The sequence below is a fragment of the Syngnathoides biaculeatus genome, chromosome 22 (assembly GCF_019802595.1).
Source record: "Syngnathoides biaculeatus isolate LvHL_M chromosome 22, ASM1980259v1, whole genome shotgun sequence".
Lineage (NCBI taxonomy): Eukaryota > Metazoa > Chordata > Actinopteri > Syngnathiformes > Syngnathidae > Syngnathoides > Syngnathoides biaculeatus.
The window spans coordinates 14,214,863-14,238,029 of NC_084661.1; the positions used below are offsets into that span (position 1 = coordinate 14,214,863).

A 23,167-nucleotide genomic window follows, 5' to 3' on the forward strand; every position below is an offset into this window, starting at 1 on the left:
TATATCCTTACTCTGATAAAACTGCAACTTTTGCTTGATATTATGAGTTTAGTCTTATAAAATATATTTTTCCTGGTAATCTCCATTCATGTAAAATCAAGATATTTCTTATAAATTTTGTCTTCAGAGCATATATTTCTCATCGTGCAACTCCGCCTAATCGTTTTATCCCTGTGCTTTGGTCCTAATATGGCTCCTTTCCCCCAAATATTTGTATGAGTTCATCTCGCTCTTGCTCAATTGTCCTTGGGTCAAAGCTTTCCTGGCTTCACATTTTCTTCTGTATTTTGTGTGTGTACATTTGTTTTAAACTTCCTCAAAGAGTTACTCAATCCAGAGTGAAGAAAGCATTCCTCTTATTCCCTCGTCCTTCTCTTCAAGCAAGTTTGACGGGCAGCACTGCTTGCACATTATGTCCACTGTATATATATGTGTGTGTGTGTGGATGTGTGCGTGTATTTGAAGGCTGAGTGCTTGCAGTCTTGGCATGGTTGTGCGACATTCAGGAGTTTAATTGCAACATTAGCTCGGGCTTTAAGATATGTGTGACTGTTTTATTGTATAAGTATGCAACCAAGTTGTTAAAAAGGTTGCTTGAGAACTCAGGATTCATTTCCGGGGTCTACACACACACACACACACACACGCACGCACGCACACCGGTTGGAGCCGTGTGTTGACTTAAGAGTTAATGAATGGATGACTGGAGGCTGCGGAGGGAGCAGCGCCTTGGAAACAAGCCTCTTTTCCCAGGAAGGGAGCAGAGGGGACAAAAGAGAGGGGGACCTGAAATGAAAATCGCGTGTTTGCTGAGACCCCAACAAGTGTGGAGGGGGAAGCGAAGGTGGGCCTCGAAGCATTCCATGTCGCGTCGCAGCCAGTAACATGTACTTGACAAGGAGCCACGGGGAAAAAAGGGAGAAGCAGCTGTTGGAGGAGGAGAGTGAGACAAAGAGGGAGCAAGGGGGGGCTGTCCTTACTTGCTCTCCTTGGCGTGGGAGTGGGCACATTGAGGGACTAAAGAGGAGCCCCAGTCATTTTAGGTTTGCTGTGTGCACAGGCGAACGCATGTGAGAGAGGCAGAAAAAAAAAAAGGGCAGCCTTCCTTCGCCTTTCACTCCAGCCATCATGCAGTGCAGGGGGAGGGCTCTTCTTCTTCCCTGGCTCCCCGCGCTCCTGGCGGGGTTCCTGGCGGCCGGCTCGGAGCTTCAGCATCACCGCTACGAGGACATGGTGAGAGCTTTGTTCGCCGTGCACAACCAGTGCCCCTACATCACGCGCATCTACAGCGTGGGCCGCAGCGTGGAGGGGCGCCACCTCTACGTGCTGGAGTTCAGCGACAACCCGGGCATCCACGAGGCGCGTGAGTAACACCTCGCTCCGGCGCTTCCCCTCTGCGGACGGCATGCCGTTTTAAGACGGGTGACCAAACTGAAAGTGCACAGCCAAAATGGGTCACCCGGTATTTTTCATTGGGTTGCCAATAGTGAAGGTAAACTGGTCCCGCACTAATTTCAAATACATTCTTCTACAAATCACAACCTTTTTTTGCTCATGAAATTTTGACATAATTATTAGGGGGTCAAGCAGATGATATGTAGATATTTTTTGTGAAAAGACGGGAAGAAAATGTGTCCTATTATGGCTGGATTTGTGTATAAAATGAGAATCCATCACCATTGTAAAATATCAACTTTTTCTCACAAATGACAAATTTACATGATTTAACAACTTTGTCCTGTGAAATCTATAGCGTCATTCACGTAATATTGAAACTTTTCGAGTAAAAATGCTCTGACCGCTTTTATTCACCAGGCACATGTTGAAACTAGAACAGCTGAACTTTATTTGCGGTTAACCCAGAGTCATTTTAAGCTAATTTAACCTAAGTCTGAATCTGATTGGTTAATTCCGAGCACAGCCACACCCTCAGTCATAAGAAGGTGTGTACACTTTTGCAACCACATTTTTTCATTTACTTATTTTTATTTCCCCTCTTGAAAATGTGTATTTTTTTTATTTATAAATTTTAAAATAATGGTGGGAAAAGCTTTCACATCATTTGTCTTGTGTCATTTTTTTATAGCATTAAAACTGGCATTTGAAAAGGGGTGTGTTGACTTTTTGAAACCACCGTACATTATATGTCAGTAATATGGCAAGGCATGATGTCTTTTAGTAGAATTGGCAGAGGGAAATCTATGGTTGGGTTGGGTTGCATACCACACTGTCTTCTATTTTTGCACAAGATGGAGCAGTGTGTTGGTTTTTCCTGGTAAAAAAAAACAAAAAGACAAAAGTCAAAAAAGGGAGCCAAAGAATGTTGGATTTGGCATCTTTTAAGTTGTTTACATGCACAATGTGTCACTCTTGAAGCCAAATCGGCATATTTGGAATGGAAAATGAAAATTAAAGTGAAAAACATTTGTGATTTATTTCAAGTCACTTTCGAGGGGGTTGGTTGCGTTATTTAAGGTACAGGCCCTCACTTGTCACCGCAGAAATTATACCGCCACATGTTTATTTTGCACACAAAACTGCCGCCGCTTACATTGGCCACGGTTTCCACTGGTGCATATTTAAGAGAAATCATTTTGGCTTATCTTGTGTTTTCACTGCACGGGTTTCCTTTAGCAGAATAGGATGTACGCCCGTTCTGCTGCAAGGTGCCCACGGGGAACAAAAACAGGAACCGCGCACTTTGCGCAAGGGGAACGAGTGACCTGTGTAGACTTGTTTTGCTCAATCCTCCTGTAAACTTTAAACTAGGGGGTGGGCAACCTAAGGCCGGTGGCCTGTACAGTATATACTTACAGTACTGTACTTGTGTTAAACCGAGTAACAGGCTGATAACTGATCTTTCCACACAACCCTGACCAGATAATTCAGTGCCGTGATAGAGTGACTTCCTGAAGCTCAACTCTTGAACCGAAATTCACGAAAATAGACAAAGTGGTTCCTCCCTCTTATTTTGTTTCTTATACCATTGAAATTTTACACTGGCAAAATTACACTTTTTCGTGTGATTTTACCACTTTACTAAATTTTACACTAAAATCACTTCTGTACGTCTTAAAAAAATATTTTTGTATATCTTGCAAAATCAGGACTTTTTTCTCCCAAAAGTTATTACAATTTAACCTATTCGTGGGCAGCGTCCCATTTTTGGGACATCACGATTTTCACGCATTATATCCTTCAGTATATCAAAATATTGAAGTGTTTTAATCTGATTCTGATTCTGGTTTTTGGGACGATCTACTAAGAAAACACAAGTACCCTCTCGTGGGCAGCGTCCCATTTTTGGGACAAGATTATAAATTCGTAAAGTTATAATATAACTTAACAATGAACGAAAAAGAAGTGTTATTTCCTTGATTGTGGCCTGTTAGGATAGGGTTAGTTAGGTTATTACTTTTATCGCAATAAGGCAAAAAATTGCCACCCTGCCCATGAATGGGTAAATGCATTTAAAATCATCATTATTTCCTGTTAAAATTCTGATTTTTGGGGGGCTATTTTCTTGTACTATCACAGCATACTAAAGATGTTCTTCATAATCTAAAATTGTCATATTCTGACTTTACTTGATTGTAATAGCCCACATTAAATGACATTTTCCTGGTAATAGCATAACTTGGTTTTTGAAAAACAAGTCCAAATTGTTAACTTCGAAATTCGGAGTATTTTAATGAGTGCCCTTGGGGGTTGAATGTTAAATAATAAATTGTCCGGCTCTCAAAGGGAATGCAAATGTGGTTTGCAAGCTAACGGAAAGCCTATGTGCTGCGTGGATGTGTGCACATGCTCCGGCAGTCATTTTCATGCCTTGTTGACCTGTTGTGGTGTCTCTTGTACATTTCCTTTCCAGTGGAACCCGAGTTCAAATACGTGGGCAATATGCACGGCAACGAGGTACTCGGCCGCGAGTTGCTCATCAAACTGTCGCAGTTCCTGTGCGAGGAATTCCAGGCCGGAAACCAGCGAATCATGAGGCTCATTTACGACACGCGCATCCACATCATGCCCTCGATGAACCCCGATGGCTACGAGGTGGCCGCCAGACAGGTAACAGCCACCCGAACGCACCACGAGAGCACGTTGGCAGGTTGAAAATAAAGACAGTGCTGAGAAGGAAAATGGCAAATTTACGTGGTAAAACATGATGTTATGAGGAAAAATAATATGGTGGGAATATTGTGCAAGAAAAAAGGAGAGATTTGAATAGAAAAAACGTTGTAATTAAAGGATAAAAAAGTCATAAAGCAAAAAAATGCTATGTTGGAAGAATGATACACATTACAAGAGAAGGAAAAAAGTCATAAAGAAAGAAGAAAATCGTAAAAATACGAGCAAAAGGGTGTGAAGTCATGAGAATAAATATAATAATCTGACCTTCTATTTTTTGGTTCTAAACAGGGTCCAGAGTTCAACGGCTACCTGGACGGTCGGGGCAACATGCGGGAAATTGACCTGAACCGCAACTTTCCAGACCTGAACGCGCTCATGTATTACTACGAGAAGACGAACGGACGCAACCATCACCTGCCGCTGCCTGACAATTGGGAGCAACAGGTCAGACGCACACACGGGACGCGGTGGGTCAGTTGACTTTTTATAGCCACTCTACATTATTTTTTGGGGTATTCTTCTTCATTAAAGAATTGGGAAAATCATCTTATTTATTATAAATAATACAAAAATATTTTTTGCATGTATTAATTGATTTTTTTAAATGGTGGGTTAATGATTGTATACATTATTTATTGTAAATGATAAAAAAATATTTTGTAAATATTATTTCACATTTTATTAAATCAATGGTTAAATAATTATGATGCAATTTATAAGAAATAATTAACTAAAAATGGCAAAGAAATATTGTTTTGCATTGACGTACCGGTACTGTATTTTTTTAACATAATTTTTTCAACCTTATCTAGGAGAGACAGTCCATCTGCTCTTCATAGAAATTAAAATGTGACACTTTAGCACAAATATGTGCCTATTCTGCTGTGACCCATCCCATAAACTGAATCTTTCTTCCAATGGGTCATGCAGGGGCCCTCTCTGCTTTGTGTTTGGGGGGTAAAAAAAACACTCAGATATGCCTGCCTATTTGTCCACATGTAAGCCTGCAGCGCTTCAACGCTAAACAAAGCGCCACTCAAAATAAATAGCTGCCAGACTGCTAACGCCCGGTCCGAGGCCGCCGTACTCCTGAGATTTGTCGAAGCGGAGACTGGTGTTTATTGTCACGCATACCTCACAGTAGTGCTGCTATAACTACATGCGTGATGCATGGAGAGGGGCAGAAAAAAAATTACTTCCAGAAAAGAAGCAGCCGCATCGGCTGTATTTTAAAGCTGAAAATTTCTCAAATGAAAATTAAATGAATGTGTGTAGTGTATGTAACTGCTATTTAATCCTTTTATTTTACTAATATTATTTGAGCATCTCAATGCTTTGCTCTGTTACTGTGAGAAACTTTTCCTGTTTCCTCCTCACTTTATTAGATTTGACCTTTAATTTTACCAAATATATGGATTGGACTTCAAATTTGCTTTTTGGAATCTGTCCGAAACCAAAGTTTGAAACCTGAGTCTCAGACCTGTGAGGCAAACGCGCTCATCCAGAGTCCACTTCCGTACTCAAAAATGGAGTATTTTCCTCATAGTTATTGGAGTAAAATATGTTAAATACGTGTGTAATTTACAAATAAAAAGATGGACAGTTTCAATTTGGGGGAATGCCGATTTTAAACAAATCCATGTGGTCCATCAATAATGAGCAAAACCTCACAGGAATGGAGTCAGGGCAAAGAGTTCAGAAAGTGATTTCAGAAGATACACTGCATGATTAATCATATAGGCATGCATGGCTGAACATTATGCGAGTTGTCCAATACTGAAAAAACATTGAACAAGCAGCAATTTCTGTCCAGTTGACCAGCCAAGAAATGAAGCTATTAAGAAGATATGGGGGTAAGAAGAAAAACAGATGTGCTCGGTGTACTGTACTTTTGCGAAATAAGGTCTAAAGTCAAATGATTCATGATCTCCTTTAGTTTGAAACATACACAGTGAACAAAAAAACAGCCTTTTAACTCTCTTGCTCTGTTGTGGAATAATTTGACCCATTTTATTGAGTACGTAGGTACAGTGGCTTAATTGTGCGCTGTCCTTTAATACTGTCACTAGGTGGAACCAGAAACTCGCGCGGTCATTAAATGGATGCAAAACCACAACTTCGTCCTGTCCGCTAATCTCCACGGCGGAGCCGTGGTGGCCAACTACCCCTTTGACAAGTCGCGGGACCCCCGCATTCGAGGGAGGACCACCTACGCCGCCACCGCTGACGACAAAATCTTCAGAAACGTGAGCAACTACATGACTGTGACGTCATAGAAATATCAGCCGGAAGGAATTTGCAAGTGTGTGTGTGTGATGTCAGTTGGCGAGGACTTACTCGTACGCACACAGCTGGATGCACAAGGGGTGGAACTGCGGCGACTACTTTGAAGAGGGCATCACCAACGGAGCCAGCTGGTACTCGCTGTCTAAAGGTCAGTAAATAAACACAAAAAGTAAATAACATTAGATACCATGTTGGACTCAAAGTACTAAAAACCCCACTCAGCTTTGGGGACAACCAATCAAAATTATAGTCAGTTCGCACGAAACGTGCTAGAAAGCAAGGAAAATGGCGGCAAATCCGCACTTTAAATGGTAGCAGATCTGTGCTGAATCCCATTTAACAAGAGTTTGAATGTGATGTGTGGTTAATTGTGAACGCAGCCTTGTAATATCCTTGTAATATGAGGGTGTGGAAGCATGTCCAAACACATTATTAGTTGTTATTATTTAATCACCCTCACAAAGGATTTTCTGATCAAATGAAACTATGTTATGCAGGATATGAGTCACATTAATGGTGGATAAAGTTTTGACGTGATTTGTTTCTGTATAATTTTTCAGATAAAAATACTAGCCTTTGAACAGGGGTGTGTTGACTTTCTTTTGGTAGAAAACCTGGTGTCCTCACGCTTCTTGGCTGAGTGCTTCATTATGAAACTTGTAGAGCATTTTACGGTAATACAGTTGCTCCCTGTGGGCTCCACATTCATCAAACCTTTCACCTCATTTTATTCATGAGTGCAAAAAAAAAAAACGCCAAATACTTGTTTGAGCCATAAGTCCTTGGCTGGAATGCGAAGCTGTCGAGTTGTTTTTGTTTTGCAAGGCTTCAACCTTGCGCTAGATCACATTTAATAGGAGTGTGTCATATTTGTTTTAATGTCTCTATTTGCCGCCAGTTGCATGTTACGTTTGAACTCTGCGATGCAAGTGGCGCACTGTTACACGTTTGAACATTTCCCGGTAGGTTGTTGTTCAGAGCTGTACGGGAAAACGTTGAACGTTGAGATCATTTCAAGTCAATCTTGCGCTGTGTTGCAGGCATGCAGGACTTCAACTACTTATACACCAACTGTTTCGAGATCACCCTCGAGCTGAGCTGCGACAAGTTCCCTTCCGAGTCTGCGCTGCCCAGAGAATGGCTTGGCAATCGCGAAGCGCTGGTTTCCTTTATGGAACAGGTTTGTTTCTGATATTTCCTGCCAAAATAAGGTCGGCGAAATTCCCAGCGCGGTTCTGCGGCGCGACTGACTACTTTGTCAGTCAATTTTGAGCGTGCAACATTTTGGATACAACTCTTGACTTTTAGCTCGGGCAAGTATGAAGAAGCAAAAGTGCAAAATCCACTTGAGCAAAGTATACGGAATGGCAATGTACAGTTATGAAAGCCATGATGGAAGGGTCAAATGTTCCTTTTGTTCTAATTATACACACCACACTGGACTAAAACACGGTGTTTGTTTACTAAATTAAAGACTCTTGTTTGCACTCTAGTGCAGAAATTTCAGGGGGGAACTTGGGCGAGGCCAGTGGTGATTTCTGGTATGTGTGGTATGTGGGGCCGAACAGGGCAGCATCTCGGGGGGGCATTATTCTAACCTTCATAAAGCATCCCATGTACTGCCACACATACATATTCAGGGATGACAATAACCAATTTAGAAAAACACTGAAAATTTCTGCATTTGGGGGTGGGATGTTCAAAGGGGGGTGCGCCCCACTTTCGGCACGGCATTTTTTTTTAGAAAACACACTGTTAAATGGTGACCTCAGTGTAAATATAGGGCAATCATAACATTTTGAAAACTTAAAATATGAGTCCAAACAACCAAAGTAAGTTTGCCAAACGTCAGACGTAAAAATGTAGACTGAGTGAAATTGATATCAAATAGGCTACTGCACTTACAAGTTATACTTCAGAAATAAGTACACAAGTAATTGGTTTGGTTATGCTCCTTGATATTTTTTGCTCCTCGGCTTCCATAATGGATCATACCGGAACGCAGAGTGCACAGCACTTTGCCGGGAACGTGTGCTTTTTGTATGTGTTCGGTTAGACGTGTTGACACAGTTTTTGTTCCTATCTTACACTTTTACAAGCCATGCACATCTGAAACAGTTTTTTAACCTGTGGTTTTTATCAATTTCCCTGGCACGATCTACATCTTTTTGCTCCAAGGCTTTCGCCATACTGTCAAACATGCAGACGGCTCGATAACATATGCGTACGTATGTCTACAAGTTAGAACTATGCCGGCGTAAAAAGAACGCTTCTCTATGAAATGTTAACATCAAAGTGAAAATACCGATGAAATACTGACAAAATGCTTCCAAAAATCAGGATGTTCTCGTTATTATAAACACCAATTTGAATGCAAACAGATAGCGATGCTGTTTTCCGCAATCAGAGCTGTGACCAATTTCACGACTTGTGCCCCGTGTCAAGCCGTACCCAAAAAAAAAAAAAATTCTCAACGGATTTACACGTTTTACCAAAATGAAAGTTTAATCTGAAAAAACTCAGAATTCCACGAATCCGCGGAAAATTCTCATCCCTATAGAGACTATGCAGGACTGTTGCACCTGATTTAAAGGGGATGAGATGAGCAGCTTCAATTGGACATGATTGAACCTGGTGGTGAAGAGCCTCATAAGGATGCAGATGTCCCATTTTTAAACAACGGGTTTATGTATGCTGCTCCACAAAATGACCAACTGCAGGTCTTATCTGCCTCCTTGTAGTGTTAGGTGGAAGGCCAGTCAAGAAAAGAAAAGTCATTGTGTTTAAGGCCAAGTGGATAGATTTTCGGTTCTCATGGTGGTACTGGGAGCAGAAAAGTCCACCTTTCTTTACTTAACAGGAAAAAAAGGGCGGGGGGGATTTCTGGAACAAAAATGTTATTGTACACATTGAAGTGGTAAAAGAGGGGGCATTATTTGTTTCAAGTGGATGACGAGTGAGCACACATAATGGGAGGTCTCGGTCCATTACAGGTGCACCATGGGATAAAAGGCATGGTGTATGACGAAAACAACAACCCTATCAAGAATGCTGAGATCTCAGTGTCAGGCATCAACCATGATGTGACCAGTGGTGAGTCCCCCAACCCGATACTCAACTTTAGCGGTCCAAAATCAAAAGGTGATTCAAAGTGCAACTTACTGGATTGATCACCAGGAGTGCATGGCGACTATTTCCGACTCCTGCTGCCTGGCACGTACACGGTGACAGCCTCCGCCCCGGGTTACACCGTCTCCTCCAGTACCGTCACAGTGGGACCAGCTGAAGCTACACAGGTTGGAAACCTCGTCATAAACCTCAGTATTTTGAAATGACATCCGTTATTCTCAAAGTAGGATAGTGGAACAAGGTCTCCCTCTAGTGGCGTAAGGAGAATCATTGCGTTCAACGTTCAAAGTGTGCATAATGTTACGCTGACTAACTTTCAAGTTTTCAAACAATTATTTACTGCATTTTAATTTATTTTGGTGGTAGTTGGACAGCAAAGTATTTTTTAAAATGATCCTTTCTGTGACAGATTTGTGAGCCACCGTTTCCTCAGTATGTTGATCCCTTTTGTTATTTCACTCCACGACAGCTGAATTTTTACTTGAAAAAGGCACCAAAACAAAACGTGAAGACGAAGCAGCACCAAGGCAGGAGGAACCTGTCATCTCCCAAGTCCGCCTTAAAATTGGGCCCAAGATGAGGACACGATTTAAAAGGACACGCGGGCGTTCACATGCAAACAAGCCGTATGAAAACATACACATAAAAATGACGGGATATGTAATTTTACATTTGTAGCCCTGTGATTTTTGTTGTTGTTTCTGACTGTATTAAGAAATTATTCAAAGATTGGTGTATTTATGTAACAGTATTGAGATGAAGATGGTTGTCCTTTATTTAGGATTTTTTTCATGACACATTATTTGTTGGATGAATAAATAAAAAATCTGTTTTCTCATGTCACATGACTAAATCACTCCACCTGTTCTCAATGCTTTTATCACTTGTTCAATGAGTCTAAAGCATGAGAAGGGAACCTTTTTTTTACCCGGTGAGCCATAATAAATTTACAATATGGGGTTGCTCGCTATTACAGACAAATGAGACAAGGAATAAATTTTAAAATGGGTGAGAAAGCACTCCACAGTATCATTTTATTTCCATGCAAGACGAGAAGTAATTTTCCATTATCTGAAAGTGACCCAGTTATTCCAGAAGGTGGTAGCAGAGGACAGGATGTTACAAAGTCTAACATTATACAGCACTGTTACATAAAACACGCAAATGTCTAAACAAAACACCTCCCTCTACCCAAATACTCTACTGAGGATTAACCATGACAAGCTTGTGTGAATTCTTGCTAGAATGTGGACCACATCCAACCATATCAAGTTTTAACGGCCTTGGATAGGTCCCATGGCAATGGACTACATTTTTTCTCTTTACACTTACTTTTTTTTTCTTTCTAAGACTCTTTTCGTGACGGTGCTTTTCGAAAAGCAAACAAAGTAACAATAGCCCCTCTGTGAAGGGCAGGAAAGAGGAAAAGAACACTTCACATTGCAGGCTGTGACGCGCAAAAAGGCCTCTCAACGGCTACAGGGGCCAATGTCAGTATTTTCCAACCTCTATGAGAACCGAGGCACCTATTTTACACTAGAACAATACCACCAGGCAAAAATGTCACTAAATGTTGGATACTGTAGTGGTGCCTTGAGAGTCAAGTGATCCACTTTTTTTTTTTGGTTTGGCTTGCAAGCAAAAAATTGACATACGAGCACTCTATGGTGGCAATGAACTCAACTCCCTTCACAACAAGCAACGATGTGGCAGATAATAAGATAGATAATGATAATGATAAAGTTATTATGCCAGTCCCAGTGGACATTTACTATCAAATTAAACAGAAAACAAAAATAATGGTTACAAAACAAAAGTAAACTCATAACTCAAGGCACTATTGTACAATGAATTGCTGATGATTGGTCAAAGTTTACTCACAATTTTACTTTGTGTGAAATTTGGACTTGTTTAGTTGAACGCAGGCGGCACGGTGCCTCAGCTGGAAAAGGTTGGCCTCACAGTTCTGACAACCCGGGTTCAATCGCAGCCTTCCCTTTGTGGAGTTTGCATGTTCTCCCCGTGCCTGTGTGGGTTTTCTCCGGGCACTCGGGTTTCTTCCCACATCCCCAAAACATGCAACATTAATTGGATACTCTAAATTGCCCCTAAGTGTGACTGCGACCCTTGTGAGGGTAAGCGGCTAAGAAAATGGATTGATGAATGGATGGATAGTTGAACACAAGGCTGTCATTCTATTGTATGACTGGCAACAGGTGGAGAAACAGGTCAATTGATTTTCCATCATTGAGTGAAAAAGCACTTAATGGTTCCGCCTGTCACTATATGTCACCATTATAGATTGATGATCAAATCAACATTATCTGTTTTTTGTATTTTTACCCTTTATTTTTCCGAATTACCCGCAAAGAAAATGGATCATTTCCTGTTTGTGGTGAGGAGTCACTTCCCTATGCATACAGTCTATGTAAAAAAAAAAAAAAAAAAAGTGTCTCGGTAGTGATACCTGGGCTTATAACGTAGCGTGAGTGAGCCAGTCATGATGGGTCGCCCTTTGCAGCAGTTCTCCTTTGGCCCACCGGAAGGTCCGGCCACAGCGTCTTCACAACGGAACGATTGTTTTCTCCTACAGTGCATTAAGTGACCAGAGCAAATAGTCAAAAGACAACAATGGACCGCCAAAATGCCCTTGAATGAAAGCAGCCCCTGCCAGAGGAGACACAAAGGCAGCGTTTCATGCAGACACAACACTCTGGAGCATTCTCTTTGGTGGGCATACAGTATATGTGTGTGTGTCTGTTTGGTTAGTGGACAAAAAGTGACGTCAGGGATGCCCTAACGTGGCCCTACGCTGCCGGTCATCTCCCACACTCCTCAAAAGCGCGTCCATTGACTCACAAATTATGATTTGATTGTCGTGAAAGTCAGTTATGTGAACCACTACACTGCAGATCGCACTATAAAATATGATGGTGATATCATACATACTGTACATATATCCTTCTGTGTGTCTACACCAACTGGTCAGATTTTAGATTACGTTACTTTATCACACCATAACATTACGTGTATTGGAACAATAGTAATAATAACCACAGTAGCTCCCCACTAATCACAGGGGATAGTGACCAGGGTTATAGTGAATAGTGAAAGTCCACAGTTAATTGAAGGCCATCATAAGTGCACAGAAAAAAATGTAACCATAGGAAAGACAAAAAAGGGGGAAAATAAAATAAAATAATAATAATAAATGAAAAAATAGAAACAATTTGAAAATACTGAACAAATACCTCCCAAAAAAAATCCATTAATTCATAAAAAGTTTGAAAAATTCTAAATGCGCTTTAAACTATGATTAAAAATACACTTAGGCACGCTGCTTTCTCATATTTTGTTCCAAACAAATGTATTAATATGGTCGGCCATCTGTTGTCTATTAGCGCTGATCCTAGGCAGTGTTGTTGCAACCTGGAGCCTATCCCACCATGCAATGGGTGTGGTATATCCTGTGGTACGCTCAAGTTTGTTTATTTAGGCATACATAGTTTTGAACTATGTATGAGTGTGTTAAGGTGTCCTTGATTGGGATATTGCAGTGTTATACGTTTTTTTTTTCAGTTCAAATGTTGTTTTCACGCTTTTATCTTCATAAGTTCCCCGCCTGTTTATTATTCCCCACGCGTAGGTTTTAGTGTCACTTAAATCTCTGCCATTTCCATGTCCACATTTGCGATTGGGCTCCTTTTCCTGCCATTGTTCTTGCATATACAAGATCACATATGAGGAAGCTGTCATGCAGAATCAGCAAAATCTACATATAGCCTTTCATTTCACAAACACATTTAAGAAATGGCTGATTGAGAATTGTTCTGGGTTGTGCGGTAAAAAATAATGATTATGTGACTCAGACTTTTTACAATTATGCCTTTTTTTTCTTAAAACATTCTATTCAAAGCAGAAGAAAATGTACTTTTAAAATGTCAGTGTTTTGCATTGCAAAAAATAATGGAAATTCATGAGGTGCACATGCCTGACTTTGGTGCTGGCAGCGTGGGTTCAATTCTCGCTCAGTGATTGTCTTGACGTGTGCCCTGTGAGTAACAGGCGACCACTTCAGTACGTAGTCTGCCTTTCGCCCAAAGTTAGCTGAGATAGGCTCCAGCACTCTTGCCACCTTTGTGAGGATAAGTGATTTGGAAAATGGATGGGTTTATCAGCATTATGGACGCAAACAGAGTGAAGCACTAATTGTGTTTTTAAAATAAACATACCCATTTCAATATTAAAATGTTTAGAGACATAAAAGTAATGTGTAATAAATACAACAGACTACTTTTGAGCTAGGTGCCTCCACCAGCACTAAACAAAGTCATCAAGCACATTCAATGTTTGTGAATGGCAAGAAAACCAAAACACCAAGGATGTCTGTACATTGTGCAGTATTTGGGTGCACAGAATGCCATAAAAAAATCATGACAATAGAACTGGAAATGGTAAAAGTTCACACGTAAGAGGTTGTCGTTGTGTTTTTAAATAGTATGTTAAATATCGTTTGAGAAATGAGCAAGTTACAACTTAATTTCAATGACCATGCATAGCATTTGAGGGAAACGTTGACCTTTCCAACATGGCACTCATGTTGGCACATGGGATAGGCGGGCTGCTATGTACAGGGTATAAGGCAACATAAAATAATAATAATAATTAAAAAATAAATACATGAAAAATATGAGGAAAGTACAGTTCAGCAACACATCCGGCCATGACCGTACAGTGGTTGCCGGAAAAAGTGCATTTTGTCTTCTCTTATTCAGGAAGTAAAGGAAGCTCTTTGAAGAAAAGAAGTTAAAAAATGTTAAACACCTAAATTAAAGTAATAAATATTAATATTTTGTTGTGAATATAAAAGCTCGCCGAAGATCGAATTAAATCAAAGTGAATGTGAATTACAACCACAACATGAAAATATTCAAATCTATAAATATAAATTAAAACTAAGCGTTAAAATATAACTTGTAAAAAAAATACTTAAAACGATACCGTATCGCCAACTAGTTAAAAATAAGTTAGCTGTTTATTAGCATTAGCATTCTTTAGCATTAAATGAAAATAGCAAAGCATACTTTTCTTCACCTTGGACAAAAAAACTAGTGCCTTGAAACGTTAACAGTCGTTTTCTTATCAATGTCTTAACATAATACGTATAAAATTCATAATTTTATCTGAGTTAATTCATGTAAAACTACGTGCGGTTACTTTATTTTTCTTGAGGCAACCTGCGGGGCCACGTAAGGCCGCTCGTTGGGAAAAGTGGACTTTCTCTTTCTTTTCAGTCAGGCATCGAGGCGGGGCACCTAACGGGATTTCTATTGGAAAAAAGTGGGTGGGCTCTGACAGAGTGCAGGCATGGAGAGCGGAGACGCTGAGAGAGCTCGCCTGAATTCCGCCACCTCTGACGTCTGACCAGATGACAGCTGATTCTGCCGCGACAGAACGGGGACTGCGCCGACATGATTTTGCTAATAAAGCGTAGCTTATGCTCTCGCTTCCTTTTCTTTGTTTTCAAGCTGTGGGTAGTGTAGTCGCCGAGGCTGCGTCGGTGGGGGGGACACGAGTGCCAACACATCATCAACGAGCTGAGCAAAAAAAAAAAAAAAGTTGCTTCGTGAGGCTTCCTGGATCTTAAAAGTCGTCGATTGCCTCTGGACTTCAATCATCCAAATAGGTGAGACTTAAAACATGGTGTTTCATGCGTCTTTTAGTGTGTGTATGTTTGTAATAACACATGCTTAATGTCCGACTTTGAACTATGAGGTCTCTGTATACATTTCCCAACCGTTATTGAGCCAAGGCATATATTTTCCGTAAGAAACACTTCAAGCCGCACCGCCAAACAAAAAAGGGCTCAAAATTACAGAAATACTGCTCATAGATTAGTTATAAACGGACTGCCATCTCGTGGAAGAAGGTTTATTTATTCTGCCTGTCCCTATATGTTGCTGGCATAGATAGCTAAAGATAGCATATTTGCAATTTTCCGACCAGTGAAGTGGATTTGGATCATTTCCAGTTGGTTTGCATGATGATCTCTCACAGCACAATAATTTAACTCCTCTAAATGAGCGATGACCTGCAGCGGGAGTCCTCCAGACCCAATAATCCGCCTGCTGTCCCTCACCCGTCACTTGTTGTTGATGCTCTCCAAATTCTCGCCTTATTGAGCCCTCGCAGGCCTCGAGGTTCTCAAAATGCTCCAAAAATGAACACCTTTTTCATTTTTCTTCTTCTTATATTTGGGTCCAACTCTAAAATGAAAATAAATCATATAAAAACTGTACTAAACGATACTAGATTCTGCAGTGGCATTGCAGATAGAAGCAGTCCATGTAAAGTATGAGTGAAGTCAGAGATGTTGTACAATACAGTACAATACTTCTGTGTACAGTTGTAGCAGCGTCATGAATGTTTGAATGTACAAAGTAACAGCAATATGGAATGGGTGTTAGTGATATGTTTTATGAAAACAAAAACTGCATTTTTAAGAAGTGAATGTCTTTATGCAAGCAGTCCAGCATGTTGCCCATCTCTTCCCAAATCTGCTGGGATTGGCTCCAGCTCACCCACAAAGCTTTATCTTGTAGTCATGCGAAAATGTAAAAATAATAATAATAGAGTTACATCTGCTTATATGTACCTGTCTTTGCAAGTTTGACTGTGAGGATTTGCATAAGTGTCAGTGCAGTTCGTAACTGAGGTGTTTGTGTGAGGTTTGAATTATTCAGCGCCACCAGTGGCCTCTTTGGCAAAGGAACTGGAGATGCTTAGCTTTGAAGGGCCCAGATTTGGCTTTGGGTTTTCCAATAAAACCGGCGTGAACGTGTAATTATGTGCATTTGGATACATTGTTGAAAGCCTATAAATGGCCACTTTGTGGAGATCATAAGTGTTAGTTATCGTCGCGAGGAACCGGCAGGGACTCTCGTTTTTCTCGTGTTCTTTGTAGACAGGATCTGTAAATTTGCCGAATTAATCCATCATGATGTAAGACAAGCATGTGTGTTCCTTCATGTGATTCGTGTGGTGGGAAAAGGGTCGCTTCCCGCTCCCTTTTTTGACCGGTGAATGTTTTTCCAGGCGGCGGTCTTAAGGGGAGCTCGCTTGTAATAATTTAGCGTGAACAGCATTTTACTTGGATGATAATCAAGGCTGTGACTGCATTATTCCCATCACGCTCCGTTGAGTCATCATGTTGCGGTACCTCTGAATTTTTAGGGATGCACCATTTCAATACCGATACTTGAGAATGCCTTTCGCTCTTGTGTTTGTGATTAAACTTTTTTTTTACTTATTTATCACATATTCTTTGATTGGCGGCATGGTGGTCAGCGGGTAAAGCGTTGGGCTCACAGTCCTGACGACCCGGGTTTGATGGAGTTTGCATGTCCTCCCCGTGATGCGTGAGTTTTCTCCGGGCAATCCGGTTTCCTCCCACATCCCCAAAACATGCAACATGAATTGGAGGCTCTAAATCGCCCCTAGGTGTGATTGTGAGTGCGGCTGTTGTATGTCTCCATGTGCCCTGTGATTGGCTGGCAACCAGTTCAGGGTGTACCCTGCCTCCTGCCCGTTGACAGCCGAGGTAGGCTCCAGCACTCCCCGTGACCCTTGTGAGGATTAGCGCCAAAGAAAATGGATGCATGGATATTCTTTGATCTTTTTTTTTTTCCAAATGTCGCATATCTTTACTCAAATACAACACTTTTTAAAATAAGGACTTGTCATTACATTATGACTGCACAGAGAGAATAAAACCCATCTTACAAAATTAACAAAGGAAAACATTTTTACAACTGGAATCAACGTGCAGATTAACCATTTCCGGGCAGGGGTTTCAAATTTGCAACAGGTTTAATATTATCGAGTTTAAGTGTGTCATTTTATGAAATTATCTGATTTTTCTCTCTGCAAAATTTTATTTGGTCCAAAGAGGGTTATGTAACACATTCCAATACAAATTTTGATTTTCCTAGCCATCCATTTTATAATACTGTACAGCAAGAATGAAAAAACACTCAATTTCATTTTCAAAATCTACTTGGACAGAGGTCATGCAGTTGTGACTGGTAATGCTGAACATCATGCCACTATCAAATATATGACAACTAGGAGAAAAACAAACTAAATACAGTTATATTATGACAAATATACTTACCGTTGTTACATATAAAATTTGTTTCTTCATTTCTGTTTTGTTAGACGTTGCAACAGGGTTCACGACACGTGGTGCTTTCATCCATTTTGCAAAGCATAACTTGTAGTCGCCTCAGGGTAAAGTATTTTGCAGCAGCCCCAAGTTACGCTCCCTGAGTACGCGGTCTCACATTTAAAGTGAAAACATCGGAGCAGATTGCTCAAGTCAGCTGCTTGATACTGAAGCTGAGTCTTCCCTAACCTTTATTGAGGAAAAACAAGGTCCCAAAAAAATTATATGTACCGGTACTCCAAAAATAATGGTTTGAAGTTACTCAAAAATGTACCCAATCAATGCGACATTTGGGCCTGTTGAAGACAAAGCTTATACTGTACTGTTATTTCAGTGGTCTTCCTGGCGCAGATAAATGTATAGAAATAATCATTTTTGAACCCTGAAGTAAAATATGTGACTTACCCGCGGCACACCTGGCATATTTGCAACTTTTAGTTCGCCGTCCATTGCAAGAAAAAGAGTCGAAAGAGTGTTTAGATTTGACCTTTAACGTGCAAATATTACATTGGCTGTCTTTCTTTTAAAATATCAGTTAAAATATGGCCTGTAGCGTAAATATAGCGTTAACGCGGACAACAGTCCTTTCCCTTTTCATTTATTTCCAGTGGAAACAATTGTTTCTTAATCTGAACAGATCACAATCCACACGTTCGCACATTTTCTCCTCCTGAATGGGATGATGCCTCCGCTGTCATGTCCCGATTACGACACCCAGAGGAGAAGACGAGTTACGTAACAGCTCATATGCAAGCTATTAGGGCCTGCGCCGTGTTCGAAGGGCGCGGCGTACCCGCGGGCACCCTTCGGAAAACCCTCCCTGCCTTTTTCAAACACGGTCCCCCGTTACCGTGGCGATGCGAGCGCAGACATCCGAGCTCATGTTTACGCAAAGGAGGGGTTCCACGGAGTTGTGTGTGTCTGTCGTTTATATTCAACACGTGCTTGGGAATGGACATGGAAACGAGTAGGAAGAGCGTGCAAGATTTTGGCATTCTATTGTGGAATGCCCAGACGTTTGCTCGCCAGATTTGAAAACTCTTGAGTCGGATGGTGCTGCGTACAGATGAAAACTTTTTCCAACGGACGCACCCCGAGTTTCCTCCTTCATCTTTGTAGCCTCGGAGACACATCCCCTCGCTGTTATTTCCAGCTAGACATCCAACAGAATGATTCATCATTTCTGAAGACATGTTGTCTTCCTTAAATTCACAGTCCAATTACCTGTGACGGACCTCGCATTTGGTACCTTGATTTTTCAGTGGGGGATTTTCCCAACTTAATCCACCTTTTAAACCAGTAATACTCTTCAAACAGGCAATAAAACAACATATAAAACTGCCTCTTGCATTGCCGGTCTAAAGTTTGGACACAGTCTCTTCTTTAAATGCTATGAGAAGGTTTCTAAGCTTTTGACTGGTTGTGTACATCATCTGGAACAGTTCAGAATCAATATTTATTTGCTAAGATGACCACGTTTTGCTCAGTCGGTAATACGTTTTGCTCGCGGTTCAACTCATTGGCCTTGTGAGGACTGATTTGAAATCTAAGTTATTAGGGAAACAATTCTGTTGCTAATTTCAAGTTAATGTCAAAGTTGTATCAGTTAGAACTACCGATTCTGAAGACCTTGGACCGATGAGATTGACATGGCGTAGACTAAATAGGGTGAAATCTGATTGGACACAGAAAATCTCATACACACCTAATGGAAGCAGAATAGACAGTGAATGTATTAATACAACTATCCATCAATCCATCCATCCATTTTCTTAGCTGCTTATCCTCACGAGGGTAGCGGGAGTGCTGGAGCCTATCCCAGCTGTCAACGGGCAGGAGGCGGGGTACACCCTGAAGTGGTTGCCAGCCAATCACAGCGCACATAGAGACAAACAGCCGCACTCACAATCACACTTTAGAGTGTCCAATTAATGTTTGTCTGGGATTGAACCCGGGACTTCAAAACTGTGAGGCCAACGCTTTCCAGCTGAGCCACCTTGCCGCCCTTAATACAACTACATGGAGCAAATTTGATAATTTAGTTTGTTGATCTAGTTGAGTGCTTCTGATAGTGTTATGGGTAGCAGCGAAGGCCCCGTTGGCTGGAACGCCACCACTGGTGATTAAACATTTCCATTTTACAGTTCTCCAGTCAATATTTAATGAAAACACACCCCAATTACTCATTGAATTGTTTTACTGATTGCAGGCATTCGACTCAGCAAGCCAGATGTTTCGTCCAAATGGCTGAGGTCACAAAATGCTACATCATCGCCCTGAAATGCACTCTTAAAACTCTGGCTTGGAGTAAAGATGATCTCAAATGATGGGGATGATAATGCCAAAGATCTCGTAATGACATGCAATAATTCATTTGGCTGTAGATTCGCCTTTGGTGTTGATCAATGTCAGTTTGGTGCTGCCAAGTAGGTGGCACACGGTGGGTTTTTTCAAGCCCAAGGCAAAAAAAAAAGGCAGACGACAGCTAAATAATGAGCTGAGTCTCATTGACTGTTTAGAGGTGCAAAAATCAGTTATTGTAGCTGCTTTAAAGGCGCAGTCGGCATGATGTGGACTGTTTCCTTTGTCGGGCTTTGAAGCACTCAAAAAAGATGACTAACATTTGTTTTATTGGAGCTTAGAAGTGTGTCCTCTGTATTGCAGCTGTATTTGTTTAAAACTGAGTTGAGAAGAAAGGAAATGAACAGTAGGGAGATGTTTGACTCAGTGAGGAAACCACATGGGCTGCTTGACAGCTGTCAGGACGGCTCCAACCAAAAACCACCTCCACCCCCGACTGCCCACATTACCCTCCACCTCACAGCGCACGTGCTGAAAACCCACCGTTTGTTAGTTGTTTGTTGTTGTTTTTTTAATATCCAGAACAGTCCACCGGCTGTGTTTGGGTATTGTTTTGAATTCCAGCCGACTCAGCAGTCTGATTGAGCAAGTCGCGCAGTCAACAATTGGTATCAAAACATAATCGAGCCCTCTCCAGAGGCTTCTGCCATTATACGCGTGTGTGCCAGTCTGCCACTGTGGCATACTGAATTGGGGATGAACGGGGTGAGAGTTGTGTTTTCATTGTTGGTTGTCAGGTCAGTAACAAACGGCTGTCAGCAACTGCTGAATTTCTGCATGCCTTCACACTGCAAATAGGTGTTTGACTAAATAAAAGTTATTAATTTATATTTTATCCCATATAAACCTTAGAATATTAAACATGCAATTGCACCCCATTGGCGCACGTGTTTTTAGCCATGACTGTACAAAAAGATGAGCTTTTTTTGTATGACTGTCTGATATGACTGGATGCCGCAAATGCTTTGATTTTGTTAAAGACCAATCAAAGCAAAGCTATATTCCATATTTGAATTGAGAATAACATCAATCCAATAAGTGCAATGCTTATTTACATATCAAATATTAATGAGAAATCAGTCCATCCCATTTACCAGGTGTAAAAACCAACTGGAATACCTTAAAAAAGGGCATCCTGGCCATTTTCCATCGAAATGAGCTTGTAAACCTGATAAAAAGACATTAAAGAATATGGAGAGTTAAATAAAAATATTGGATGGATGGATGGTTTGATCACATGGTTTACATGCTGCCCAGATGAATTACGTGTAGTTGTAGGCCTCAGTTGGGGTTCCATTCTTGTTGAGGCCACAACCTTGTTGAGACTGAATCAACTGCAACTTTACTGGGTGCAACCAATTCACATATTGCACAAAGATGTGATGAGATTATTAAATATTGGTGCTTGATATTGCTGAGTAGTCAAATAACAGTATTTGTAGTTATCGGTGCATCTCTAGTAAAAAAGCGATGTGACGACGATGGTCCCTGAAGCAGAGACAGCTGGGGGTTTGTCCCACTCTCAGCTGTCGTATATGTGAGAGTTTCTCTGGCTGTCAGCTGTTGACCGAGCTGTCAAGCGTAATACTGTTACTTAGTGCATGGCAGTGCCAAGTGGCCCACACTTACACCGTCTCTTTTACTCTTGTGGTCCACTTTGGAGGCTTAGCACTGGTACTGCCGGTTCTCTCATTCATTTCCTTTCCATGTTGCGAGAGGAAAGAATGAGAAGGTAATGTACAAAGTTCATTTCATTATCAGGAATTTGTAAGCCATCCCAGAGGGGACACACCTGTTTTGGTCAAGGTTGAATTTTCAGAACAAAGCAAGTCTACCAAGTTTGTTCAATTGTTTTGTCTTTGAATCGAGATACTGTTATCCCCTCTCTTCCCAAACAAAATGGCCTCCATCTGGTACTTTTCATTATTGTTTTTAGAAGCAAGTTACATACTCAAAAAAGTGTTTTCTCTAACACTGTCCATACACCATACATGATCACCAAACAAATATGTCACAAAAAGCACTTACATTTGTGATAACATCGTACAAAATGATAACAAAGCCCCAAGTACTGTAATAGAAAATAGTAATTGGTATCAAAAGTTGTATCTTGAAGTGCTAAATTACGAGTCTTTAAGATCTTTGTATGTTGGGGAGAAACTAGGTTTAGCCCGTGTCGTTACCGGTGGGAGTTTTCGTAGCACATCTGTGTTTTTGCCTAGCTGAACAAATAATCTTTAAGATATTTATATTAAATGGTAATGTATGTAATGTTTTTTTTAAAAATGAATTTACGATTTAAGCTATTAATATAAGCGATTCAACATTTTTGGGGGTGCGGTCAACTACTTGCACCTCTGGTTTTAAAACTGCTAATCGTGAGCATTTCAGTTCTGCCTTCCTATTAAACGTCACTGGCATTGATCGATAAATTAGAAATTGGATACTTTGCCTCTGCACAGTGGTTGGGAATCACTGCATTAAAGCGTGTGACTCCAACGGCAAGCCAATGGTTGCCAAAAGGAACTACGATGTTTTTGCAGTTGAGCTTGCCTCGGCCGTGCCCTACACTTTATCATTTTTTGCTATGGATTGTCAGCTTCCGTCATAATGGACGGAGCGTCGTGTGCTCGTTTGTGACTGGATGCGACGCTCTCCAACGCGTCCGTCGAACTCCAACTGTAACGTACAACTCGGCACGGCCGGAGACGAAAGCGCCATCACATTTTCCTCAGGCTTGCGTAAAAGTCGCCAAGCAACGCTGTGACACACTCACCCAGACCCATAAATAACAATAAGGAGCTTGACTGGCTACATGCAGATCTCAGGATTAGCCGGCGGAAAGTGGCTGCAGCAGCCCAGCGGTCCTTTACAAGTCCAGGTGAACACAACTGTGATTTCAATTGGCCAGTTTGTCCTTAGGACTACGCACTGTGTAAAATAACGAAACCGCCTGATTATTCTTGGTCTGTGTCTGACATTTCTTTTGGCTCCCTACACGTGACATTCTTGAGCCAAACGCATTAGGCATGTTTA

General features: G+C 41.1%; 2 protein-coding genes across 3 annotated transcripts in view; both read left to right on the top strand.

Annotated features, from left to right (window-relative positions):
* Positions 1–1,003: 1,003 nt before the first annotated feature.
* cpn1 (carboxypeptidase N, polypeptide 1) lies at positions 1,004–10,402 on the top strand. Its single transcript, XM_061810540.1, has 9 exons — positions 1,004–1,363; positions 3,872–4,068; positions 4,420–4,575; positions 6,201–6,377; positions 6,454–6,565; positions 7,458–7,597; positions 9,411–9,510; positions 9,595–9,713; positions 10,016–10,402. Exons 1-9 carry the CDS (start codon positions 1,129–1,131, stop codon positions 10,124–10,126), a joined length of 1,347 nt encoding a protein of 448 aa, XP_061666524.1. The 5' UTR covers positions 1,004–1,128; the 3' UTR covers positions 10,127–10,402.
* A 4,505-nt stretch (positions 10,403–14,907) lies between these two features.
* The window catches only part of dnmbp (dynamin binding protein), a 34,428-nt gene continuing 26,168 nt past the window's right edge, over positions 14,908–23,167 (top strand). For both annotated transcript variants that reach the window (XM_061809987.1, XM_061809988.1), the window contains exon 1: positions 14,908–15,232. The gene's annotated coding sequence lies outside the window, so the exon portion shown is untranslated. The remainder of the gene's footprint in view (positions 15,233–23,167) is intronic.

Excerpts from the sequence above, each read along its gene's own strand:
- cpn1 (XM_061810540.1), top strand. The coding sequence starts at position 1,129 with ATGCAGTGCAGGGGGAGGGCTCTTCTTCTTCCCTGGCTCCCCGCGCTC. Across the intron at positions 7,598-9,410 it reads TGGTTTCCTTTATGGAACAG|GTGCACCATGGGATAAAAGG; the intron begins GTTTGTTTCTGA and ends GGTCCATTACAG. Across the intron at positions 9,714-10,015 it reads GACCAGCTGAAGCTACACAG|CTGAATTTTTACTTGAAAAA; the intron begins GTTGGAAACCTC and ends ACTCCACGACAG.